We start from the raw sequence: 26,642 nt of genomic DNA on the forward strand, positions 1-26,642 counted from the left end.
GATGTCATATAATAAATTGTGATTAGTACTTCGCAATTTGATTTTTTCTTCTTAAAACTCATGATAAAAATGAGTTTGACTATAATTGCGCCAAAACACGTATCAAGTAAACCATAAAAAATACATGTATTGTGGAAAATTTATGATAATCCAACTTTACACATTACAAGGTTTGGAAATCAATTCAGCTTTGACGTACACCTTCATATACCAAAACTTTCATCATACTGTAAAATATTATCATTCTTGTGAAAAAAGGACTCCAACTCGAAAAAATCTGGTGTGGTACACTCACACAACTTTCCTTGCTCATATTTGAAACTACGATCAGACTTCTGTATATGTGTATATATAATTGTTTTCAGAGTACTTTTTCTTTGTGTGAATTGTGAAATTCGATGATTTTCTTAGTCGTCATTTTTTTATTCATCAAAACAGCTGTTCTACAGATGAAATATCTCGACTATGTGTTCTTTTTATGAACTGCGCTACTACCTACCTACCTCATGCACGAGAAGGAGGTTACTAAGTCCATTTCCCAAGGATGGGGTGGACCCCCCATTGGTTTCCCAGGAAGAAGACTCATGCCAGTTGATAAAGCTGAATTATAACTATACAGGGTATGAATTTGAATAAAATCGGTCGTTATTTTTGAGAAAATCATAAAAACATGGTTTTTTAGTAATTATCCGTCATTTTCTCAAGAATATTAAGGAGCTCCTGCAATTTTCCCAGAAAAAAAACTCATGTCATTTGATTTGGCTTATGAATAGTTATCCATGTTATAAATGTTAAGAAAATCGATAAAGCCGTTTTCGAGAAAACCGTGAAAAACATGGTTTTTTAGTCATTATCCGCCATTTTTCTCAAGTATATTACGGAGCTCATGGAATTTTCCCAGAAATGAGACTCATGCCAGTTGATAGTGCCTATGGATATCTATCCATGGTATGAATTTTAAGAAAATCGTTAGAGCCGTTTTCGAGAAAACCGTGAAAAACATGGATTTTTAGTCATTATCCGCCATTTTTCTCAAGAATATTACGGAGCTCCTGAAATTTTCCCAGAAATAAGACTCATGTCAGTTGATAGGGCTTATAAATAGCTATCCATGTTATAAATTTGAAGAAAATCGTTAGAGCCGTTTTCGAGAAAAACGTGAAAAACATGGTTTTTTAGTAATTATCCGCCATTTTTTCCGCCATCTTGAATTGAATTTTATTAAATTTCTTATTGTCGGATCCTCATGGTATAAGGACCTTAAGTTTAAAATTTCAAGTCAATCGGTTAATTAGGAATGGAGTTATCGTGTTCACAGACATACACACACACACACATACACACATACACACACACAGACCAACACCCAAAAATCATGTTTTTGGACTCAGGGGACTTTGAAACGTATAGAAAACATGAAATTAGGGTACCTTAAATTTTTTTGGAAAGCAATACTTTCCTTTCCTATGGTAATAGGGCAAGGAAAGTAAAAAACCACGGAGCTTTCAGTTTTGTTAATACTTTATTTTATTCACGAGCGTTTGTCAAGATTTATACACATGAATAATAATTTATTGTGATGGTAGATAGAAATGTATGACGCATAGGTTTCCAAGTGACCTGTTGGATGGGCATTTAGGACCAGTATGGAAGCCAAGTGATAGAAATAAAGCTTATATAAGATTTATTCGCGAATCTCAGGTTGCAGAATCAAAATAAATTGCTCTTCTGATAGTTTCGCTCGTTGTGAAAGAATAGGAATAGCAATAAATCTTCTTTTTCTCCGGCGCTACGCGAATTTGCTGTATAGACCTATTCTTATGCTTTCGCGTCGGGACGCTTCCTTATATAATAAAGCTCCATAAAGATATTTGCTTATCATTCGGCTTCTGCAAGGAAGCTGCAGCTTGTTTACTTTGGCTAAGATTTATTGCGTTATCCGACTAAAGAGCTGCAAGTAATTTTTTCCCCAATATCTTTGTGCAACTTCTGTTTTGATTTATACCAGACTGAGAGGAGATGATATACATTACAATACACTACTTGTTGGTATTGTACTCTAAATCTTGAGAACGAAGATATCATAAGGCTTTTCAAGAATTTAATCCTGCCTTCTGTTATAATATTAATATTTCGAATAATTTAGCACCGTTACTATCACGTCAACTACTTCGATTTATTTATTTGATCGTTTTTCGTATTACTTATTGTCACTATCGTTAAATGACAGGTTATTGTTAATCTTTCATGCTTGGAGTTATTCCAGTTATAATTTATTCACGAAAACGAACATTATACGGCAATTATAATCCTATCAAATAGATGTCATTCAAATTTAATTGATCGCAATATTCTTGTGAATTTTCTATTTCTATATTTTAAAGACTTCTGCAACTACGAATAGCCTAATATCGATAACACAAAGAATAGCAAGGAGTCAAATAAGAGAATATGAAGCGGTGAAGGCTACTTAGTGTACGAAAATGTTCGTCCAATGGGAACTGTCTTTTCGACCGGTAGGGTATCTATGTTGTTTGTAGATGTAGCTAGTATCGAAAAAAAATATTGAATTTCAATTGGATTTCCGTCTAAATCATTGGAATTTTCAACTTTATTGTCCTGAACAATGAAGCATTATGATCATTTTGATGGGCTGGAGTAATAATTATGATCCAGTTGATATTTTTTGTAATATATTTTTTTTTAAAAGCAGAAAGCTATTGATAGAGATGAACTTATAAAAACTACTGCAATTTGTATAGTGATGTTTCTCTTTAGGAAGTCAGTGAAGAAAGATAGGGAAAGAGCGTTGCCGATTTTCTCTGCCTTGCCACTGCCTTCTATAGAAGATTGCTGATACCAATATATTTGAAGTAATATCAACTGTTTATTCGTTTTTGAAAATGTAATAAATCAATCGTCCCCATATAATCGTTGTGACTGGTTCCTTTTATTGGTTGTTAGGCAATCGATGCGTGCTTGACGAGCAACTTTCTCAAGAATCGTCTGAAAAGATACTTCTAATGCCATTGATGACCTTTCCGGGATACTTTTGAAAGTCACTAAAACCTACAAAGTAGGTCAAGTTCAGGAGCCGTGCAATGAAAAATGAAGAAGAGGTGAAGATACGTTGAATACCGCCGGAAAAGAAGTGGAAAACGGAAATGATGTGATGGAAAAGATAAGACACACAAGACAGATGATTTCTGGGGAAAACAGCGGTTGCAGCTGCTAGCTATGAATGATAAGATCACAGCGATGAAGCGCCCTCTATGATAGATTGCGGAAAACGTGTTGAACTGCACTGTTATGATGGCTATCTAGCAGTGTCGTGCTCGGAAAGTAAACTGCATTTATCAGCTGCCACCCAGCTTCTTCAATGCTCAGGTAGCTTCCATCGGAATAAAATGAAGCAATAAACTTATACGGTGACTGGATTTCATGTGACAACTCATTCAGTGTCATTTTCTGGTCTGGTCACTGATCTGAGGGATAGAACATTATTTTTCAATATTTTATTCGTCCTCTCACAAGTTTATTCCCTCCTCAATCAATATTCAAATTGCTTCATTGTCTCTTTCCTCAGTCTATCCTCAGTTTCTATCTGAAATTCATATCTGGGTAATTCATATCTGCTAAGGTTTTCATTTGAACAACGAAAAGGTCCATGATTTATATCATAAGTATTTCAAGTAGGTACGGCAATATTTGATCAGAGTTATTTTCTGTATGAAACAATAAAATTTCAATGGATACTAATATTATAACTGTTTATCTAGATTTCGAACGTCTGTTTGCCTCCCCCGCATGTTTTTGCCCCTGAAACAATATTGGTTGCTTTCAAATTTGAGTCACGATTCGAGATAAAGTAACAGCGTGTGGTTGTGCGTTGTGCACTAGAAACAAACATCGTATGTATTGCAGGTATTAAGTATTCAGCCTACACGCCGCGGCGCACCTTTTGTGCTGAATACGCAGTTTTGATTCGGCAATTTTATCATCCCTGAAACAAAGCATGTTTCGTTAAGTGGCCTGATTGCCATGTGTGAGTGGAATCTCATTTCCAGCACACCTTCTTGATTTTGCAAGTTCTACAATGTCTTCTGTGTGTCTCTCATGTTGTGTCCTTATTGTTTCTTTATGTAAACCATGTGTGTTCTTGTGCTTATGCTTCTTTATCTTCCTTGTTCCAATTCCTAATAAACTTTCCTAGGAATACTCTTGATAAGTGATTTTGTGCTGGTGGTAACAAAGTGATTTTATTCTTACAACGTGTACACTTGCAGAAAGTTAGGGTAGTACATCGTAATATTCAGACTCCCAGAAAGTAATAATTGCTATGGGAATAACCAAGATTAATTTTATAGATATTTCAGTTGTTCCAATGTTCATTTGGTCCGTAAAAACAATAAATAGGCTATTTGGTAACCCTAGAACTCGAGTTCGAATACAAACAATGATGAAAATTGTGGTAGCATCATATTGATAACAGGAGTAGCTGATCAATCGGTTCAAGAAGTGAAATTCATCGAACAACAATAAACTGAATTCAGATTCAGATGATTCCATAAAGATAGTAATTTTAATGAATTATAGTATAATGAGGAATAGTTTGTTGATTGGATTGTGAATTGATGAGTGAATGATTGTATGAGAATATTTGTAATATTGTTTATTTAAAAAAAGCAATGCATTAATACAAAAACACAATCAATCTACATCGAAACTATACATAATTTATGAAAAAATAATGTATATCAATACCATACATGATTTTTGTTATCTCAATCACCGATTCATATAAAGAAAGAATAGGGAGAGGGCGATGTGCTGTGATTGATTCTATGATTGATTGGTATGAAATGTAGAATATGCATCACGAGAATGAGAATAATTTGTATGATTGAGTACGTCATGGGAACAAGAATGCTGGTTGATGATTTGGAGTCGAAAACGATGTTTGATGGATAGGGCGACGAGTTGCGTTGATACCACTCATATTGCATCGGTTACAAATCCAAAACAGGCATCATCAAAACAGACAAATTCATTTTTCTACACACTCGATCTCCATGTCAGTGACAGGCCGAAAAGTTGAATAAAATTGTCAACATCACACTTGAATCGTCGGGTTTTGTTGAATCGTGTCATATCACTCAAGTGTGGCACTGTACAATGCTCAAGCGTTATTTATAGTCAATTTAGTTGACTATTACACTGTCATTTTGAGAGGGGATGGAGGAATTCTTCAGGGTGTAAGAGTGTTTGTAACCGAAAGATTGCTGAACCCAAGCGGTCATTAATCTTAATTCTCTGAGGTTGAGAGTATTAGAGTATGATGTTTTCTGGTTATAATGAACGGGAATTTTCATAAATAATTTGACATTGATAATCATACTACAGTATCTGATTTCAAAATTTACTGTTATAATGGAACATCTTGATCATTTTGATAATCATCATTTTATTTAGAACTTATTCAATTATGAAACCTGGTGCTAGATCTCGCCTACAAGAGAAATAATGTGCTCTGCTCCAGCTCAATCCATTAGGTATAAAATATCTTAAATGTGCTATATTTTCATACTTCTTCACTCTTATCACATCTGATACGACAACTAATGGCCGGTTCATAAATACTGATTGTCAACTGACGTCTTAGCAATTTTCCATTTACAATATGGTACAATAATCTCAGCCACCCATTTCCTCAGTATTTTCACCTGTCGTGCTTTTCGGCCCTTCACTATGCTATTCACTCAACGTTCTGCTTCATCGGGTTTGTTCATTTGATTCACTTTTCCTCATAACTTTTTTCATAATTTCTCCTCTAGCTTTCATGCGTCATTCTCCTATTCATCTTTGAGCCTCACTCAATACTCATCTCTCTCAATACTCGTTAAATTCAAGATAACTGTTTTCCATCCCTTCTACCTGTTTCACTTCTACCTACTTCTCTCTTTACTTATTCGTCGCCGTCGTCTTCTTCTTCTTTTTCTTCTTCTTCTTCTCCTCCTCCTTCTTTTTATTTTTCTTCCCCCGTACCTTCCTTTCCCTCTCACTCTACTCTTTCTATTCCTTTTTCTTTTTCTCAGAAAACACAGACGAGACATAGTCGCGAAACCAATATCCGGTGTCGCCGACAAAGCTGGACAGAACCCAGGGCAATGAAATGAACCAACTTTGGCCTCGAACCAAACAGTCCGTGTGTCGACGTCCCACTTTTGTCCCATCAGTCCCTCTCTCTTCCACTTTCTATTCCTACCTTCTCTCTCACCTACCCCACCATGCATCCCTCTTCGTTCCGTTCTTTCCACCCCTGCTCCAAAATCACCAATAAGACTTCGTTCTAGCTTCTACGTGATTACTTCACGCACACTGAATATGTGTATGTGTCACACAGAGTTCGTGAAATTGTTGATAATGTAGCTCCCGTGTAATAAAGATTGCGATGTGAAATGGGAGAAGTTCAAGTTGGTATGACCAGAGATGAACGACGTATAGTTTATAGGTTTCTCTATGGTATGACTGTCGACTTTCACTGGAATAAATTCGGTACTTTGATATCGTTCTTCAATTCATTCACTTGATAGAATCAAATTACAATTAACCTCACTACGAAATTACATTGTTTTTCAACATGGGAGAAAACTGAAAAAAGGACACTTGACGTGGGCATACGCATATGTGAGTTTCTCATGAAATCACAAGAATCTTTACATCAATATATGCAATGGATTCGGAATCTCCTATTATCACGTGTCTTCTCGGAAAGAAATGTTGAGTTTGCGCAGCCCATTTTATTGTAAATAGCGCAAATACTATACAGAAGGCCTGCGCAGCGCAGGGTTCCTATACAAACTTGTTTCTATACAAATACACATATAATAAGAATAGCATCAGCTGATGGAAAGTAAAATGCACGTGCTCGTGGCGCATAAGTCTGTAAGCACCTTTGAATAACAATTAATTAGTGAGATAATGAAATACTTCTGACGAAAGAATTTGCATGAATTATCTATGTTCTAGACAAGATCAATCCATCATTTTATGAACATAATATTATAATAATTGAGTATTATCATATTTAGTATATTAAGTTCTCAGTATATTTAGATTCTCATCACATTATTTTCTCTTCACAAATATGAAATAGTTTTTTCCTTATGTCTTTCTCTCGATTTTAAGTTTTTTTGTAAAGTGCTTATTGTAATTTTTTGATTGGGGAGCAATTTTTGGGTTTTCCCGTGTGCTCCCATATTGTTGTAAATAATGTGAAGACGTAGACCTTTGCCCCACTTGTTGGGTGATATTATGTAAAATGGTAAATTTGATATTTGTAAGCGCAGTTGCCAAAGTCCCTAATTTGCGAATGAATTCACAAAAAAATTAAGGCCGTCCGGCTCGCAAATTGCTGGGTTCAAACTTCTTTTCAAACTGGGTTCAGCTTTAGCTCAGTGGTAGATACATCAATTTTCCAAATTTAATTAATCACCACAGGGTTCAATGACTGGTGATTAATAATTCTTACCGCTGCTTCCGTGAAGTTCTTGAAGAACACCAATAAGGAAATCAGAAAGACAGTTGATGACTGATTATCAGTAACCATGTATACAATAGAGAATAATGAAGACCAACTATAGTTTTTTCTAGTTGATTTTTAAAACGCTCGCCATGAATACAGGTATTCACCAATTTATCCTTCTGAAATTCCTTAGAACTTACAACGCCAATTCTTGAAGCTCTCTGGATCCTTATATGATATAACTGGAACCTTATTATTATAATTACCAATGTATTTTTTCTGGCGGACTAGTTTGACTATCATCAAAGGATGATAAATACCGAGTGCTCTTAATAAGATCGATATTAATTGATTTAATGATTTTATATGCTGCAGACGAATATTTCTTGGTACCAAGACAGCTCAAACTTTATATCACGAGATGAATTAGGATAAAATAAACTTCTATGATTTGTATGCTGACATAAAACACAAAATATATTCCCATAAAACAATATATATAAAATTTTCCTATATCTATAATTTTCTTTAAATAAATTCTTTTCTAATATTTGAATAATTATCACAAGGTTTAATAGCATTCACTTTTGTGAGCTTTGAAAATTATAAATTTGTATTTAATACTGATACTTGTACTTCCAGTCAATTCAGAATTCTACAATTTAAAACCTGTTGGTCTGTAGATTTAATAAGACGTGCTTCGATCAACTAGCAAATAATAATTAATAAAATTGATATTTAAAATATAAGATCTCAGGGTTTTTAATGAGTCCGTGCCGTGCATGGAAGTAAGCTTCCTACATATATCAAATAAATTTATAAAACGTTCTTATAAACTATGTGATAGCACTCAACACGTTGCGAATTTTCCTTGACTTAAGTTAATTTATATAGCGCTTTGACTAATTCCCCAACTCTGAACAGAAAGGCTTTTGTAACGAGCTCGTTTGATCTAACCACTCACATTAATGATGTTCTTGACGGTCTCGTAGAATGAATTAATTATTTCCAATAATTAATTATGCAGGTCCCTTTCGTCTCTGCTGGGCTCGCGCGTGGTCCAGGTTTCTTATAGATTTCTTCCCGAATTAAAGATATATTTATGGGAATTGATTACAATTACGAACTCTTCAACAACACTGAGTTCACAGATAAATTAACATTAATCACAAATAGTTCACATTTAAAAAAGGGATTGGCTTGATAATTTTAAAATTTAAAGGAAGAAAGAACCCTAAACTCCATGTGCATCCTCTCAGAACGAGATCACAAGCCAGAAGAATAAAGGTTTTCAGAAAAATTTTATCTCTTCTTCTTCTTCTTCTTCTTCTTCTTCTTCTTCTTCTTCTTCTTCTTCTTCTTCTTCTTCTTCTTCTTCTTCTTCTTCTTCTTCTTCTTCTTCTTCTTCTTCTTCTTCTTCTTCTTCTTCTTCTTCTTCTTCTTCTTCTTCTTCTTCTTCTTCTTCTTCTTCTTCTTCTTCTTCTTCTTCTTCTTCTTCTTCTTCTTCTTCTTCTTCTTCTTCTTCTTCTTCTTCTTCTTCTTCTTCTTCTTCTTCTTCTTCTTCTTCTTCTTCTCCTCCTCCTTCTTTTTATTTTTCTTCCCCCGTACCTTCCTTTCCCTCTCACTCTACTCTTTCTATTCCTTTTTCTTTTTCTCAGAAAACACAGACGAGACATAGTCGCGAAACCAATATCCGGTGTCGCCGACAAAGCTGGACAGAACCCAGGGCAATGAAATGAACCAACTTTGGCCTCGAACCAAACAGTCCGTGTGTCGACGTCCCACTTTTGTCCCATCAGTCCCTCTCTCTTCCACTTTCTATTCCTACCTTCTCTCTCACCTACCCCACCATGCATCCCTCTTCGTTCCGTTCTTTCCACCCCTGCTCCAAAATCACCAATAAGACTTCGTTCTAGCTTCTACGTGATTACTTCACGCACACTGAATATGTGTATGTGTCACACAGAGTTCGTGAAATTGTTGATAATGTAGCTCCCGTGTAATAAAGATTGCGATGTGAAATGGGAGAAGTTCAAGTTGGTATGACCAGAGATGAACGACGTATAGTTTATAGGTTTCTCTATGGTATGACTGTCGACTTTCACTGGAATAAATTCGGTACTTTGATATCGTTCTTCAATTCATTCACTTGATAGAATCAAATTACAATGAACCTCACTACGGAATTACATTGTTTTTCAACATGGGAGAAAACTGAAAAAAAGACACTTGACGTGGGCATACGCATATGTGAGTTTCTCATGAAATCACAAGAATGTTTACATCAATATATGCAATGGATTCGGAATCTCCTATTATCACGTGTCTTCTCGGAAAGAAATGTTGAGTTTGCGCAGCCCATTTTATTGTAAATAGCGCAAATACTATACAGAAGGCCTGCGCAGCGCAGGGTTCCTATACAAACTTGTTTCTATACAAATACACATATAATAAGAATAGCATCAGCTGATGGAAAGTAAAATGCACGTGCTCGTGGCGCATAAGTCTGTAAGCACCTTTGAATAACAATTAATTAGTGAGATAATGAAATACTTCTGACGAAAGAATTTGCATGAATTATCTATGTTCTAGACAAGATCAATCCATCATTTTATGAACATAATATTATAATAATTGAGTATTATCATAATTATTATCTTATCCAGCACACCTGGTAATCCCCTATTATCAGGATACCCCTTATCAATCAATTTTTGGACTGAAATGGCACATTAATAAAATTTCTCTCTTGCTTTACAAATTGTCAGTTTTTAGTGTCTTTTTCAATAGTTTTGATGCCAATTTTGTTAACTTTGTGGAGATTTTTTTATTTTTCCCTGTTCTCTCATTGTTGAACTGAACTTGAATGTGCGTCGAGTATGTCTCGTATCACATAATCATCATGGTGAATTTGAATGAAGGATTGGAACGCAGTAGCTACAGGTGTGACATATTCCCATGTCCCAGTGGATAATTGAACAGCACATGCCTCTGTCATGATATCATAAACTGAGCTATGATGAGAATGTGTCTCATTAGCAGGCGGATATTATTGAACAGGCGAGCGATTTGACACGCAGCGTCTCATGATAATTCCCTATGAATGGCTCCAGAATATTTGATGATTGGGTTGAGTTCCTGTCCCATTCTCCTCGTTCTAACTCCCGAAACTTTCATCTTTGAGTTCTCTTTGATCTTCTCTTCTGCTACTCTCCCTGTCTCATTTGCTTTCCATACCATCAATTTTCATTGAAAACTTTCTTTCCTTCTTACTTCGTCTATCATCGTGCATTTCTCCAAGTCTCCTTGTTATAAATTATCCCTTGAAAATAGTCCCTATTTCCATTCTCCTTCACCCTTCCTATCATTTTTCAATCTTTTCTCATTTCTCTCTTACTCATCTTCCCTCATTATTTTGTTTTTATTATCTATTTCCGTCATTCCAGTCTTCTCTCAATGCCCTTCTATGATCCACATCTTCTCAAATCCCTCCTCATTTATATCCTCTATTATTTTCATTTCTTCCACCTCCAAACCAATTTTCCTCTCACTTCAATTCCTACCCATTACTCTATCACTCTTTCTCTTTTATTACTCTATACAACTTTCTACGTTTTTCTTCAACCCTCTAATCCACACTCAAACCCTCTCCTCTTCCCTCTTATTCTCCATCCATCTGCTTCCAATACCCATTAAACTATCACTCTTTTTCCTGCTCTATACAATTTCTTACGATTTCCTTCAACCTCTCTCCAGGCCTCTTCTTTCCCCTTTCCTCAGCTTTCATCTCTCTTCCTCATTTTCTATCATTTCAGTCATATTCTCTCTCTACTTCCTTTTCCCACTCCTCATCTCCACTCTTCCTCCATTCCCCTCCTCCATCTTCTCACTATTTCTCCATTTCACTCTTCTCCACGCTTCTCGTATCATGATTGTCGTATCACACTGCATTTGAAATTAAGGCCCTCTCAGCTCCATAACAGACTCAATTTGCGATTTTATTACTGGCTGTTCATTGCTACATAAAAGTTGATGTGAGAAAACGGCGACCGTTGATGATGTGATCGTTGCCATCGTTACCGGCAACTTTGTCCCACAACTCACTTATTTATCAGCCAGCAGCTCGAACGCTAGCAACTGGTAGGCCTATCTTGATTCTTGACATCGAATCCTTAGCCGTTTGAAATGGAGTTTGAGATCGGGCAAAGAAACGTTGAAACATTATGCTTGACTGCTTCTTTATTTTCAGTTGGGAAAGGATTTCCTGTTCAAACATGTGATTTTCAATTTATGTAGTGCGTTGCCTATTCTTTCCAACTGAAATGTATTTTCAATTTTTAAATATGTCTCACCTCCATCATCTTTCTATGAGCACTTGAAACGTCAAAGTTCAGTACAGTTGAACTACACCACATGATTCATCAGTTATTCAGAAAAATTGATTTTTGGCTCGTTGATGATCGGAAAATGTTTGTAATGAAGAGCACGGAATAAAGGTTGCACGGGTTTTTTGGGGATAGCTTATATCATACGCACGTGGAACTTATCTACAGGGGGTTTATTCTGTGAAATTAAAACTGTACTGAAGTACTGATGTACAATTATTATTATCGACACTCACAGATCATGTTGGGCTACAAAGAATACGTTCACGTTCGTTTAACGGCAGTTGAAGGTGAATAATAATTGTTCAGGTCAGATTTTGCGAGTTTTCCGCTCAGCCAGGCCAGTTAATAGAATTGATGCTCGAGTTTTCCTGTTTTCATCGGATTTTCCTGTTACGAGAAGAGGAGAGTTTCAAGGCTGATTTATTCCTTATCAATATGCTCTCATTGGAATATAGGGAAAATATGAAATTGATTCGAATTCCTGTCAGGACAAGAACTGAATTTGGCAGCTTGAAATACCCGTACATTTTTCTAAAATAATACCTCTCGTTATGTAAGAGTGCAGACGGAGAAGCTGAAGAAGAAGATGAAGAAAAAGAGGAAAAGGAAGCAAAAAATGAGGAGAGGAATGAAGAGAAGAAAAAAAGTAGTAGTAGGAAGTAGAGCAGGAAGAAGAAGCAGCATACAAGAATATAGGAGAATCATGAGAGAGAAAATCGTAAGAATCTTGTAGTCAGGGTGAATATATTTGAACGATCGAAAATCTTTTGGATATTTGGCTTGTAACAAATATTCGATCGCCTAGTTCAAAACTGAACCTAGTGAGATAATACATTGTGATCAAGCAATATCGGAAAGCTCCCAAGGGTTGGAGCAAGAATTTGATTTCGTAGTTTTGGAAATGCATGCGAGCAGAAGATAACAGAAGAATGCTGCGAGATATGCCTGGCTTGCAGATGGATGATTATATCAAGGGTAGGGATAGGAAAACTGAGTGGAGTGGGGTTAGTTGGAAGGGATCTGACGTTATAAATTTATGTTTCAAAATTACGCTGGCGCTAAGTTTGAAAAGGTGGAGAGGAGGTGAGCGAAAGATGTAGGAGAAGAATGATGTGGAAGAGTGGAGGGGTGTAGAGAAGTGGTGATGTTGGAAGAAGGAGGAGGAAAGTGGCTGTGAAAGTGTAATAGGGAGAAAAATAAGAGAATACAGGAGGAGAAGAAGAAAAAGATTGAGTAGGAGTGAGGGAGAAGAAGAAGATTATGAAGGAGTAGGAGAGAGGGAGAAGAAGCAGACTAAGAAGATCATTTATGAAAAGAGGAAGGAAGGAGCAAAGGCAGATAGAAAAGGTGGGAAGCAGCGGTAGAGGGAGCAGATGTATAGGATATTTAGATGATTCGAATCTTAGATAAATATGAGATGAATGATATAAGAATGAATATAATGAAATGGACGACGAGGAAAAGTAGGTGAAGAGAGATACGGGAAGGTAATCAAGATAGGTAATAGCATATAGACTCAATAAGCATTGTAATGGATCGGTTATAATAGGTTTAATCTATTCCAGATGAGAGAAATCTATAGAAAGAGTGAATACGAGCAAGACGACAAAATTAAAGATAAATAAAAAATAAATTATGGAAGAAAAATAATTTCTTTTGTATTGGAGTAATGCGTAGATGAGTAATAAAGAGAAGGTGGAGAAAAAGAAATTGGAGAGGAACGGGAGGAGAAAAAGAAGATGACAAAGAATAAAGAGAGGAAGTGTAAGAGCGATGCGACACCTTTGACCGCCTCCCCTTTTCCAGCGCTAGAGATGTGTTCCCGCCAAAAAAGGCAGAGGCAGCGGCGGCATCCAACAGCTGAGCTCGATATTGTTCCCGCGCTTTTGCTGCTGCCATCTGCCGCGCGTTTCTGGCTGAGCGGTGCGTAATCGCTTTTTGGCGGCGCTCTGCCAACGCCAAGGCAAAGGCACGGTCAATAACTCTCTCAGCCCTCTCCAAAAACAGCCTATTATCTGTCATCTTATTCCCGTCCTTTTCCAACGGCTCATTGTCCTTCTCCATCAGTCCTTTTGCTCTTCCTTTGTCACCGGATTCTCTATCTCTTTTCTTTCAGTTCATATTCCAGGACCATCATTTCCTGGTTCTGCGTATTAATTTACTTTCTCCTCTATTAGAATCTACTTTTGCTCTCAACTACTACTTTTTGTCAACTTATTGTCTATCTCTTCCGATTCGGTCAATCTTCTAGGATCGAGATGATTCTTTCTTTACCTTGATCAGCATGTAAGCGTCCTCCACTTTCTAATTTGTACAATATGATATGATGATTCTCCTTCTCACAGATCAATTTTATCTTTCATCTCCAACCTAATTCTTTTACCTGTCTCTTTGATTTATAATTTGTCAACAATCAACAAAATAATGGAAAAGAAGTATTATTCTATTATTTCATCGATCATCCATATCCTCTTTGGCTCCTATTTCACTCTTGACATCTCCTTTCTCAACTGTCCTCTCCTTCTTTACCACCTAGTACTCTCAAACACATTTTCCATTTTCATAATATTCACATTCTTACATTTTGCTTCCCATCTACAGGTTCTTCTCTAAAAATCTCCTTTCAGTGCAGATTCAAAACAGGTATTTTCCATTTCCTCTCTTCAAGTTCTGTTTTACAACTTCTGCCATCTCTCCTCTCTCCAAGTTCAACTCGTCATTTTCATATCAATGAATCCTTCTTCATCAATAAATCCTCTCTCTTCATTTATTTCATCTCATTTTCTCTTCCTGTCTTTCTCTTCTCAGTAATTTTCAATTTTTCCAATTCGTGATCTCATTTTCATTTTCATCTTCACAACCTAACATCTTATTCTCCATCACTTTCCCGTTGATCTCAGAAATTTTGTTCTTTCTTCCAATTCTTTAGCTTTTATTCCCACTTTTCTCACTTCTCTTTTTGTTTATATCTCCTCACTCTCTACGTGATTCTCCTCTGACATTCCGTGCCCTTTCTTTTTTCACACTCTGTAAACCTACGTAAAACCTATCTTATTTATCTTCTAGAAAAAAGTCCATCTCTCATTGGTCATCTCTCGTTCTCATTTTTACACTTTGTCATTCCATCCCTCTTCTTACATTTTGTCCTCTAAACCATGTTCTCCTTCACCACTATATCTACTTCCTACATCATATGAGGAGCACGCACAAAATGAAGGTGCATTCAATGAATGAGTTCGCCAGCAATGCTCGTCGTCTTGAGGGTAATGCTAGTATAGTTGATTATTTCTGTCAAAAAGTTTCAGTGAAACCATTTTATAAAGGTTGCTAACAAAGTTCCGATTGGAATGGGTGCATTTGCATTATCAATCCATGACGAGTCAATTATTCAACAACGTAAGAGAAACAATCACTCCTGAAGGAAGTTTGCACATTAGTTATCCACCAGGAGTCCATTATTGACATGAAATTAATTCGTTGTCTGTAACGAGGTGAGTTGGACCGCCTGCTTTCTGTGAGCCGCTCACCAAATGTATACCTACAAAGTTATCGTTGTAACCACAGCCACCAGATTCTGATTTGTATCACGTTTATTGCCAGCGATGCGGAATTTTCCAATATCAGCTGAAATAAGATCCACTTTCAACTGTCAGCATTACTCTTGAATATGACCATAATGAAACCCATGCAACCAAAACTGACTGTTCAAAGTGAATTTCTCTATAACTCACTCATTTCCTCCTTCATCTCGTCGGAGAACAGAGTCAATTTCCGGCTGAATACAGAAGTAACATTCATATTGACTTTTCCTGTTCACACAAAAATGGCGCGGCTCGTATCAACATATCGTCAAATTTATCCGGCCAAGTCCTATACCTGGCCGGGGGCTGCGCTCTAATCAATTTCAATTAATTCGAACTGAACAAACAAATGGCGAAGAGAGAGCAGAGTTTAGGAACAGGGGAGTTATTGGCATTGGTTAACGACAATCAATTGATAAACTTACTACTCAATTTGTCAAAGCGGAATTCAATTTGAATCATTCATATTCAAAATACTCAACAAGAATTCAGTACCAGCCATTGAAATTCAAAATATCAGAAGTAGTGGCGTGCTTTCATTTTAGGTACTCGAATCAATTGGAACAGCTTTTGAATAGAGCAGCACTTTTCCTTGAGAAGTCATATTAGGCTAAAGCTTTCCATGAAAATGTGTACTGATTAACTCTCATGACAATTTTGGGATTCAAAAATTGATTTCGTTGATTTCCAATCAATAGGAACTACAACAAAATTATTAAATACGATAGCTATATATAGCTGATATATAGCTATTTACTATCATGCGCATTATAACCTAGATATTATGACACTATACTACCTACAAATCTACACTAAAAAACCACATTGCATCATACTGTACTCGAAAATAAAAGAAAATGTTATACAGTTCAATAAACTATTTCAAATTTTCCCTTTTCTATCATCTCCAAGTAAAGGTCTTAGTCAATAGGAAGGAAGCAATAACAGGAACCTCCCAATATGACAGTCAGATGGAGAAACAACATATTCGAATGAGACAATTTGAAAAAATGTAGCTGCAATAATTTCCATTTTTTCAGTATTTTATTGTTAATATGATATTCTATGAAGCTACAAATTATTATAATCGATTCACTTAACAGAGGAGTGTCCTTTCTTAGCACTCTTCCCGCGTCGGAAAATGTGAGACTTTAGGAATAAACCTCAGTTATTTCTGAATAATTCTGGGAAATATGGTATAGGAAAACGAAAGACTTCAGTTGTTCACAAGGAGAACAGTTTTAAAGAAATACAATGGCATTGTTCCAAGGAATATTGATGCAGGTGGTGTCTACAAAATCGAATTCCATGTTAGAATTTATTAATTTAGACTGTTTATTCATACATTAAATGGTATACAAACTAATTATTGATGATTGGGAAATGGTCTAGATTGTTGTATATTTCAATTCAAGTTTCACTATTATTATTTACAAATTGAACACATATTACAAACGATAGCAGCATCAATGTAATTGACTTGAATGAATCAAGTGATCATGATGAGTTGATTAAATGTTCTACTGTTCAAAACTTTTGAACAATATTTCAAATATTATTTATTTATTTGAATATTACATCGGTGCGATAGTATCCCTCTATCTGTAAGCTATTTGAGGGATAAATAATATTAAATGTTCTTTTGTCATACAGAGTTAGTATTGTCTTTTTAATATAGTGTAGTTTAACAAAGTGAATATTATTAATTATTTCCTGTGTTGCAGGTGTAGGAGGAGTGCAGATAACCGCGCTAAAAGTGCCAGAAACAGTAGTTAACGGCTCCGAAGCGGCCATCTTGGACTGCGAGTACACGCTGAAGCCAGAGGAGTCGAAAGCGGTGCTGACGTCCGGTCTGGTGATCAAGTGGTTCTTCAATAACGGGCCGGCGCCCGTCTACCAGTGGATTCCGGGCCAAAAGCCTCAGGAGCTGGGCTTGCTCAAGGGTCGGCTGGACTTGCAGCACAAGGCTTCAAGCCAGGTGGCCGCCATGTATAGGGCATTGAGGATTGTACGCCCCACCACCGACCTCAGCGGCGAGTACAAGTGCACTGTGTCCACCTTCGACAACGAAGACTTCATGATCAAGAAGATGATTGTTTATGGTGAGTCGATCTATAAAACTTTCTTGCAATAATATTTTATTAATAATTATCCCTTCAAATAATAATTATATATTATTATATAATTATTAAATAATTATCCCTTTGAATGTGGATATGTGGAGTTGGTTGTTACAGTGGAGCAGTACCCCCAACCCACTAAACCTAAAACCCACCTTCTTCAACAGGGAGGGAAAAGCATTACCATTTTCAGTTACCTCTCTGGAAACTGATCTCCAGCAGTTACGCATTCCACTGCCATCGGTAAAAAAACATGACTTATCATTATCATGTACATGTGTGCGACACGACTTAGTTTGAAGGCAAATCGAAGGATAATAGAAGCATGGTGATCTATGATCACTTTTCGGAATAGTCATGGTAGATTGGATTCCAAACATTGTTAGTGAAACTAATCGATAGTTTTATCAAAACCGAAACCCCCGTGGTCTCCTATGTTTTGTTCATCCAGTTTTTGCCTGAAAGTATCACCATAGAGGAGATATGGAGAAGCGGCAAGGGATTCTATGCAATTCAATTCTTTCTCTCAAGTAATATTCCAATGGAGAATCTCATCGAGAATAAATAATTGGAGGTATGATGGAGAGAGGGCGAGTAGCAAACGAGTCTCAGTTCCTTTTCTCGATGGTATTGCACTACTAGTACTAATATACTGACAGTACTAAGATACCTATAACTCCAACTATGGTGAAGCCAAGGCTACCAACCCATGCCTACAGCTATACTGTTTGTTCCAGACTGTTTAAAATATTCACCAGCATTCCCATAACAACATGTAGACTTTCTACTATGTCTAGTTGGTAGTAGATCATACTCCAAGGCTGGAGAGACAAGAGCAAACGTGATGGTGGTTGCGAAGTAAATGGGAATTCGAGTTGAACTCCCCCGTACAACTCAGGCTACTCTACTCCTGTCTGTTGCCGAGAGGAGACTCGACTGACTTACAGGGGCGCATAGTTGAAAACCGTGTTTGCGCCAATGTGAATGTCACTGTTCCTTGTTACACTGTGTCAATGTCGCACTAAGTTGCAGTACGTTCTCAATCGATTAGAAGTGTCGATTTAGTTTAAAGTAATTTGAAACCATTACACTTCATATGATATTAAATATGAAACTTCATGATATTCTGACACATGATGGGAAGGTATTATGAATTATATTGTCATGGGTATCACGAATCGATTAACTTGATGCTTTTTTGAATAGTCCAGTTATTATTCTTGTAGGTTGTATCATAGAAAAAAGATAGCTTGAGAAGATATGATATAGGTCGTTTATGCTCAAATTCCAAGCCGATTACTGTCAACTATCGTCTATTATTACTGTTTTGGCCGGGAGAGGTATGAAGAACGGCACAGTATGAGAGACTTCCAGCGTAACATAGTTCCACTATGCCTATCGGCCTATCGGCTTGAGTTAACAGTACAGTCAATTGATCTCTCATTATCATCCGCCTCATTACTGAAGCACAAGCCTATAGGCTAACTCATGTGGGCATCACCCTAAGCAGGAAAAAAAAGTTGAACATAAACCCTCTATTAATTATCAACAGCATGTGATCTACTTATCTTCTTTTGCTAACTTTACTCTATGGTTGTATTTAATAAATAGAAAATCATAAAGTTGTTACAACTAGTTGTGGAAAATTGTTTGTTGAATCATCATGAATTTCTATAGATTCCAATCTCAATCTCAAAGATGGGACAGCAGGAAAATATATTCTTACATCACATGCGAGTAGATAATATATGAGAATGTTCCTTTCTTCTTAATGATTTGGAAAATTGTCAAAGTCTTCAATTGTCAGGAATTGAGGTGGATATGAATTCAACAAAGAAGAACCCCATCAACTTCCTCGTCATATGCATTGCTATTCTTTGCTTATTCAATAAACTGTTGTTGAATTTGATTACGAGTAGAATCATGTGAGATACAAAATAAGAAGTCGAGAAACAATTCATGGAGTTCATACTATTCGTATCTAAGAGTTGGATTGTGGATTGATATTGATTTTCGATCATTCATTTTCAATGAATTTAGTCTAAAATAAGCTTGAAGATGGGTCCAGATCAAATAGAAGAATCATCATTATATATGAGGATAATCAAATAGGTAAAGAAACAAAGTTACACGATATTCGCAAAATCCTTAAAATCTAAAATCATTGAACCAGATATCAATATTGTTAATGTACATAAGTTACAGTGAAAGACGGCGTCAGAGAGAATCTAGATAGTAGACAAAGTGAACATGACCAACGGTTGAGGCCGTGAAGTATGCTCCTACCTAAGTATCCTAGACAGCTCGGTTTGGCTCTGATAAGATGAATGGACGCAGTTATTTTGGCATCTAGTCAAGAGGATTCTCATTTGAAGGGGCCCGACTCTAACCCCGGCTGAGAGAATCAGAGTTTCGTGATGGTGGTGGGGGTCTTTATCGACGAGTGGAATATCACACCATTGAGAAAACAATATCCTCTTAAGCCTCGAGCATTATCATGTGTATTATTCAACATGGAAACATGTTTGAATTCATCTGGCTTTCTTGAGAAATGTATGCAACTATGCAGTATAAGTATGAACCAATTGTGACATTCGCATAGAAATATTGACACTTATATTCTACAGCAGCATGAAAGCTCAGTTTGGATGAAATCGCTGGAGAATTCAGCAAAAGATTATTGTATCCTCATTACTCATTTATGAAATAAACACAACAGTAAACGGAAACTTACGGATTCTCATGTTAAATTTTAAGTGATAGTACGATTGAAATCATGTTACACTTCAAGAAATAATTCAAAAAACCTAAACTGTATTCTACCAAACTATAACTTATATATCTCTTGTGTAGTATACGATTATATTGCCAGATATATTGTCAATAGACTGATTTTCCGCCTGGCCTTGTAAACATGTATAAACATTCTAAGAGTTTAGAGCCACACCGTTTTAGGTTAAAGCTACTCCAATCAGTGGTAACCTAGCAAATTTTACTGGAATTCATACGAAGCAGTTTCATATCAATTAAAAAAAATTGTTCCACCTAATCAATAAAAAAAATTTTAATCGATAATGCTGTACCATACTCGAAATAACTTTCAGATATTAGAGAAGCTTTCTATATTCATTAACCTCCGAGGATGAGAAAGAACTCCTTTTGCTTCTTGAAAATATCCCTTACAAGTCTCCTTTCCTGTGAGAAATATTTGTAGTAGCAGGAATTTCGTAGTCAAGTACGAATAGTAGTTGGAAAACGAAATTTCGAGTGAATGTGAACTTTTGCAGCTCAAATTTGAAATGTTTTCCTGAAACTGACTTTTGAGACACGCTATTTAAATCCTACAAGATTCTCAACTCCTTATTAATTTCTGTCAAAAATCAAAGCTGCGTTATCTTCTGCTTGAATGAGAGTAACATAACTGGAACTGATGGAATACAATTAATTGTAGAGGTGATAAGACTGATGAATTATTCCGTTGATAATAAACTAGATGGCATTCTCATGTTTCGAATATGATATTCGTGCCGCCGACCACCCTGTCATACTCCTCCTACTCCTCCCCCTTCGTTAACTCCTCCTCTTCCTTGTCCACCTCACCAACACCCTCCCATCTTCTACATTGCGTGCCACATTTTTTCGTTCCATTATGCATATCATTCTCTTTTTCAAGAAGGGTTTTCCATCTTACATTTTCCGTCTTACATTTTCCACTCCACTGATTCGAAAAGGCGCTAGCTCATTTTTCGTCATTTAAATAATTCCACTAGACTCCTATTCCAGGCATTTCCTCTCAGCAGATTATTTTCCCACTATCAGTTCGTATACAAACAAACTCGCTTTTTCCAGGCCAGTCGACACATTTTTTCCAGTGCATGACGGAAAGGCTTTCCCGGCTTTCAGTGAGATAGCAATATGAATATGGAAATCTCCAACTTTCCCTCGTAGGCTCGTTTTGTTTGACTTTGTTGGTCAGTCAGAATTCCAGTTCACAGCTTCTCAGTCAAGTAATTCAGGAATGTTTGGAGCATAGGCCTGATTACGTTTAAGCATCAACGGAATCCAAGAGTGTATTCCTGGATCTGTGAATGAAAATGTACCCGAAATTGAAATTGTTTGAATTCAATGGTTATCAATTTATCAATAATTTGTTCAAAATAGTCCGGGAGATGTAATTCTCCTGTTAAATATTCCTGATAACTCTGATCGTTGAATTTTTGTGATAAATCAAATCATGTGATAAAGCCTTCATGTCTTGCTTTATTTGCCAAGAGTTCAGCAATCCTAGTTGCTGACTAATTGGACCATACAATACAATACACTTATAGAAGGATTTACGATTAAATGAGTCAAAGTCACACTGAAAAATGATTGGAAAAAAATTAAAAATGGGAAAAGGGAATAGAAATGAGAACGAAATGAAACCATCCATTCACTTGAGAATAGATTCGCAATGAGATATGTAGCTCTTATCAGTGAGACCAGCAGTGAATTTTGATGCGTAGAATAATAGAAAGCTTTGTTTTCATAGAACAAACGTATTAAAACTTTAGCACCTTCTAAATTTTTCAAGTAAGGAGACTCTCAAATTGCGCTCATCCATAGTTAGTATCGAGACTAAAAAAAGCAACTTTAGCTACTTATTCTTATACACTGGAACACTTCACTCTCCTTTTAAAAAGTTGATTCAATTATATTCTATTAAAAAGTTGCCGAGACCTGAGACGTGTAGCGGCTGGTGGCTGGGGAAATTTCCTTTCAGATGGTAAGCACCAAAGTTTGTCAATAAATATTAATACAGCGGGAGGCGCGGTTATAAAGAGTGGTGGGGATGAAAAGGTGGGGGTTAAGGAGGGCGGTGGGTACAAAGTGGTAAAGAGAGGACTACTTGGCCTAGTAATGTGGCACAGGAACTGCGGATGAGTTGGGAAGGAAGAGCGAAGCAGAGCTCGGTTGATATTAACTTCAGAGCAATAAAGCTGATGAGCCCTGGAGCATTTTCACCTCGTGAACCACTAGGCGTCCCATAAATTACTTCAACTCGTCGTCGACTAGGTGGCAGACATTAATCACGTGACGCGTGACGTCACCGCACGCAAAACCGAACAGAAAATTTTATGTAGGTCAATTAATCTTAATCTGCAGACGGGATGAGATCGACTGCTGACGTCTTCGGGTGCTTCCCGACAACTTTCAATGATGTCATGTCAGAAGTTAACAACGCCTTTCAGCGTGTGTAGTGTGCAGGCGTACGCCTGCCTGTTCAAACTTGATCCACTCTCGAAACTATGTATGCTGCTTGCCAAATACGTATCATGCGGCAACTGAATGTGATTCCATACTCTGCAGGGCTCCGAATTAACTACAACCCCTCTTCAACCACGCAATATGGTATCTTATGTATTCGGGACTCCAATTTCTATAGCATAATTCATGATAAAATTATATATTATCTGAAATTGAAACCTCTGTTGTTATAATCTTATTATCTCATTCAAATAAGTGGTATTCCAAAGCACAAACTATATCAAATCACTTCTATTTCTTGGAATCAATTTCAAATTCAATAATGTCGTATTCTATTCAATGTTCAGTAGTCTAGTGTCTATCATATTAGTATTAAATTTTATTAGTATGAGGTTTTGATTTGTTGCGTTTTATCTCAAATTGAGTGAGATCGGTTACAAAGAGTTTTATAAGAATGACAAGGTGAATAGGTAGAGAGACCCCTCCATATCGTTAACAGAGATGTAAAAGTAAGATTCGTTATCTAAGGTACACATTTTCCGGTATCAGACCAATTGATGGATTGAAGAAGTGGATTAATAGTTTATTGAGGACGGAGCTAGGACTCTAGGTCCTCTCTGCTACACAACCCTAAAAATGAATGAGGTAATGATGAATGTGATACAGAACTTTCTTTCTATCGATTCCCAAATCTGGAGAGAAGAAGAGAACGGACGAAAAGAACTAATCTAAAATGCTCTGTACATTTTTTTAATCTTTTTTGGTTTCTTGAAACATATTCTAGGTTTCATTACAATTCACTTTGTGACAAAATCACTTCAAAATAATAGATAAAAATAATTGTAGCAGGAGAAAATGTATTGCACTTTTAATAATATTGATTGTGTGGGAGGGAATTACTATCTTTCTGAAGCTAGTCGAACTCTCAAATAATCAGTGTAACAATGACAGATTGAACAAATCTGTCACACAGGTAGACTATATTGTCGTAATTTCGCTGCATGTTCACTGAGAAGCAAAAAAGCACAGTTTATCCTAATTCATTGGCATGGAAACAGTCGAGTGGAACTAATCTCACTATGAGTAGATTGCTCGTGGACACAAGCGGAATACTTCCATCAGGGATGTTCCATTTTGCATGAATAAAATCATCGCTTTGAAACCAACAAGACAATAGGAGCTAGTGGTGTAACGAACGTCCGTTTCCTGAATAGGAATAATTTATCGATGACATCAAAATTTTATTGATATGCATTTCTGGTCCTTGGAATTTTTTGAGGTCAGTATTTCACTGACTAGTAACTTCTCCAGATAATTCTCACTAGTTACAATATTATCGATAAACAACTTATCAATACAAATATCACTTTACTGGAGTTTACGAAAATATTTATGCTTCTGAATATATGTTTGTTATTCAAAATTTGAATTCTAATAAGTATAATATTGAATAACACTGTAACTATGATAATAATAATGAAGTAGCATTCTGAATTTACTGGATTGTATCAAGTATACTATCAAGCAAGTTTGAAACAACTCGTATGCCTGATAAAAAATTTGAATACACAGTATTTTCATGCACTGATAACAATTCACAAATAAGTTCATCCCTGGTAATCATTAGAGAGTTTTTGGAAAATTTATTCATGTATTCTAATTCCAGCGGTAAAAACCACTTGTACAAACAATATGATATTCAAGTGAAAAATTACATGCAATGATAAAAAATAATCTTATAGTAATGCATATAATATTAATTGAAATTTGGAAATAAGTTTTCCCTGGAGAATACAACTTTCCAGCTAGCTTTATCCAATGAGAATCCCATGATTAATGTCTCTGTCCTTTGATCACATCTGAAAGCTTTCAGTTTTTCTGTCGAGTTCTCCTCTTACCTCATAGAACTTTAAACGTTCGCTAATTTCCACTCTGAGTTTATATTTTCCCAAACCCAGAGTCTCATCTGGAGCTCGTAGTTTGTTAATTAAGGCTCCTATCAATGGAATTGAGCATATTTCTGAAAAATCACGTGTAGTAGAATTTCAAGTCAAACCGTTACGCTAAGCCTTGTACACAATTATGAAACTTGTGTGTTGTTCTCTATTCGGCTGTGGTACATTATATTTCATTATATAATTGCACTACTTCCCCCCTCTGTTCAATCACCTATCCAGTCTGATCGTTCTTAGCAAAGACTGTGATTATTCCATAGTTAGATATAATATACTGCGGTCCACCGCAGCTTTCGAATTACTCTTCTCTCAAATTCATTATTTTTCGAATTATACTTGTTGACTGCAGGTAGGCCTTGAAACTTGTATCTGTTCATAATAGTGTAGAACCTATAACCTAATTTTCCACAATTTCCACAGACTGTTACCGTATTTCCAATTTATTCAAAGTACCAGTTCAATGCTGCTAGAATAACTTTTTCTTTCAATATTACATTCTCTGCTCTCAGATTCCAAAAGTGGAATTTCTCAAATACTTTAAACTTCTTGTACTATAAGATTGAACACCTCTTGGGAGTAGAATTCTCATTATAGCATAATCAGGCATGATGATAGTAAGATACCTCGGAAAAATGAAGTTTTCATAGCGAAATTATAGAGATGACGGATAGGCGGAGAAGGAAATTGTTGATGATGGAATGAGAAATGATAAAACTGGCAGAGTGGCTGATGGGCAGAGGAGGTTTGGGGTATGCTTTCAAGAGGTGCCAGAATGAGTTGATGAGTGGATGTGGTGGGGGGAGGGTCTCTGTAATTAACAAGTTTCTTCGAAAGTAAACCGAGCTACATTCACCCCCTCCTTCCAACCACCCAACCCTTCGTCAGACGTGACAAAGAAATTAGACTCCCCACTCGAAGCTAGCGCCACACTCTCTTTATAAAAGTAAAATTGAGTCAGAAAGTTCTTGCTTGTTTCTTCTTATCAGAGGCGTGGAGGCCAATGTCGTAGTATCCTCTTACTATCCTCTGTAGCTTCCTCTTCCTCGCTTGTTCCTTCCTCACTTCGAATCCACTTGCATTAGCATTGAATTCTATTCTTCGTTTTCTTCTCTCACATCTAATTCCTCCGATGTTCCTCTTTACATTGTAATATCTCTTGTCACCTAATAGCTCTCACATTCCAATACACTTACTCACCATTAGAATGAATCACGATAATGGAAAGGGTAGTGTTCAAATAAACAGGAACTAGAAATGACTAGGCCTAGTATCTCTCAGATACTGGGCGTATCTCCAAATTCTTTCCCTTGCTTTATCTCTCCACTTCCTCTTCTAAGCATAGCCTATCTCTCATCACATTCTTGATTTTGTTTTCTTTTCCACCTTCAGCATCAGTTCCAGTCTTCCATTTTCTTTCTTTTTCTACCTCTGTTAGATTACTTCTTTTTACTTGAAATATTACTTCCTTATTACCCTCTCATTTCCATATTCCCCTACTCCCTTTCCTCGGCATATACCTTCCATCAATGCCATCTACATCAATAAATAGAATGTTTCAATTTTATTCTGCTCTCCACATAACTTTGACATGGATATTATGGATGTTCTCTAGATAACCTTGCCTTTCGTATTCTCTAGAATATTGTCAATCTGGACTCCATTGACTTGCTCTTTCTATGCTCTCAATTATTCTTCCCCACCTATTTCAGATGCTTCTATTCCATCACCCTCTTTCATTTATCCTTTGCAAGAATCTCTCCCCATTATCTTAAGCGGGCCATTCACTATCCGACTGGTGGTCCAACAATGCTGGATCGGTAGTAAAA

The 26,642-nt window shown here is 36.5% G+C and overlaps 1 protein-coding gene across 2 annotated transcripts in view; it reads left to right on the forward strand.

Moving 5' to 3' along the window:
* Window positions 1-26,642, forward strand: part of LOC111047265 — an 83,765-nt gene that overhangs the window by 14,807 nt on the left and 42,316 nt on the right. For both annotated transcript variants that reach the window (XM_039432215.1, XM_039432216.1), the window contains exon 2: window positions 17,219-17,596. In XM_039432215.1, the coding sequence (XP_039288149.1) occupies window positions 17,219-17,596 (378 nt within the window). The remainder of the gene's footprint in view (window positions 1-17,218; window positions 17,597-26,642) is intronic.

This window comes from Nilaparvata lugens, chromosome 7 (genome assembly GCF_014356525.2).
Source record: "Nilaparvata lugens isolate BPH chromosome 7, ASM1435652v1, whole genome shotgun sequence".
NCBI lineage: Eukaryota > Metazoa > Arthropoda > Insecta > Hemiptera > Delphacidae > Nilaparvata > Nilaparvata lugens.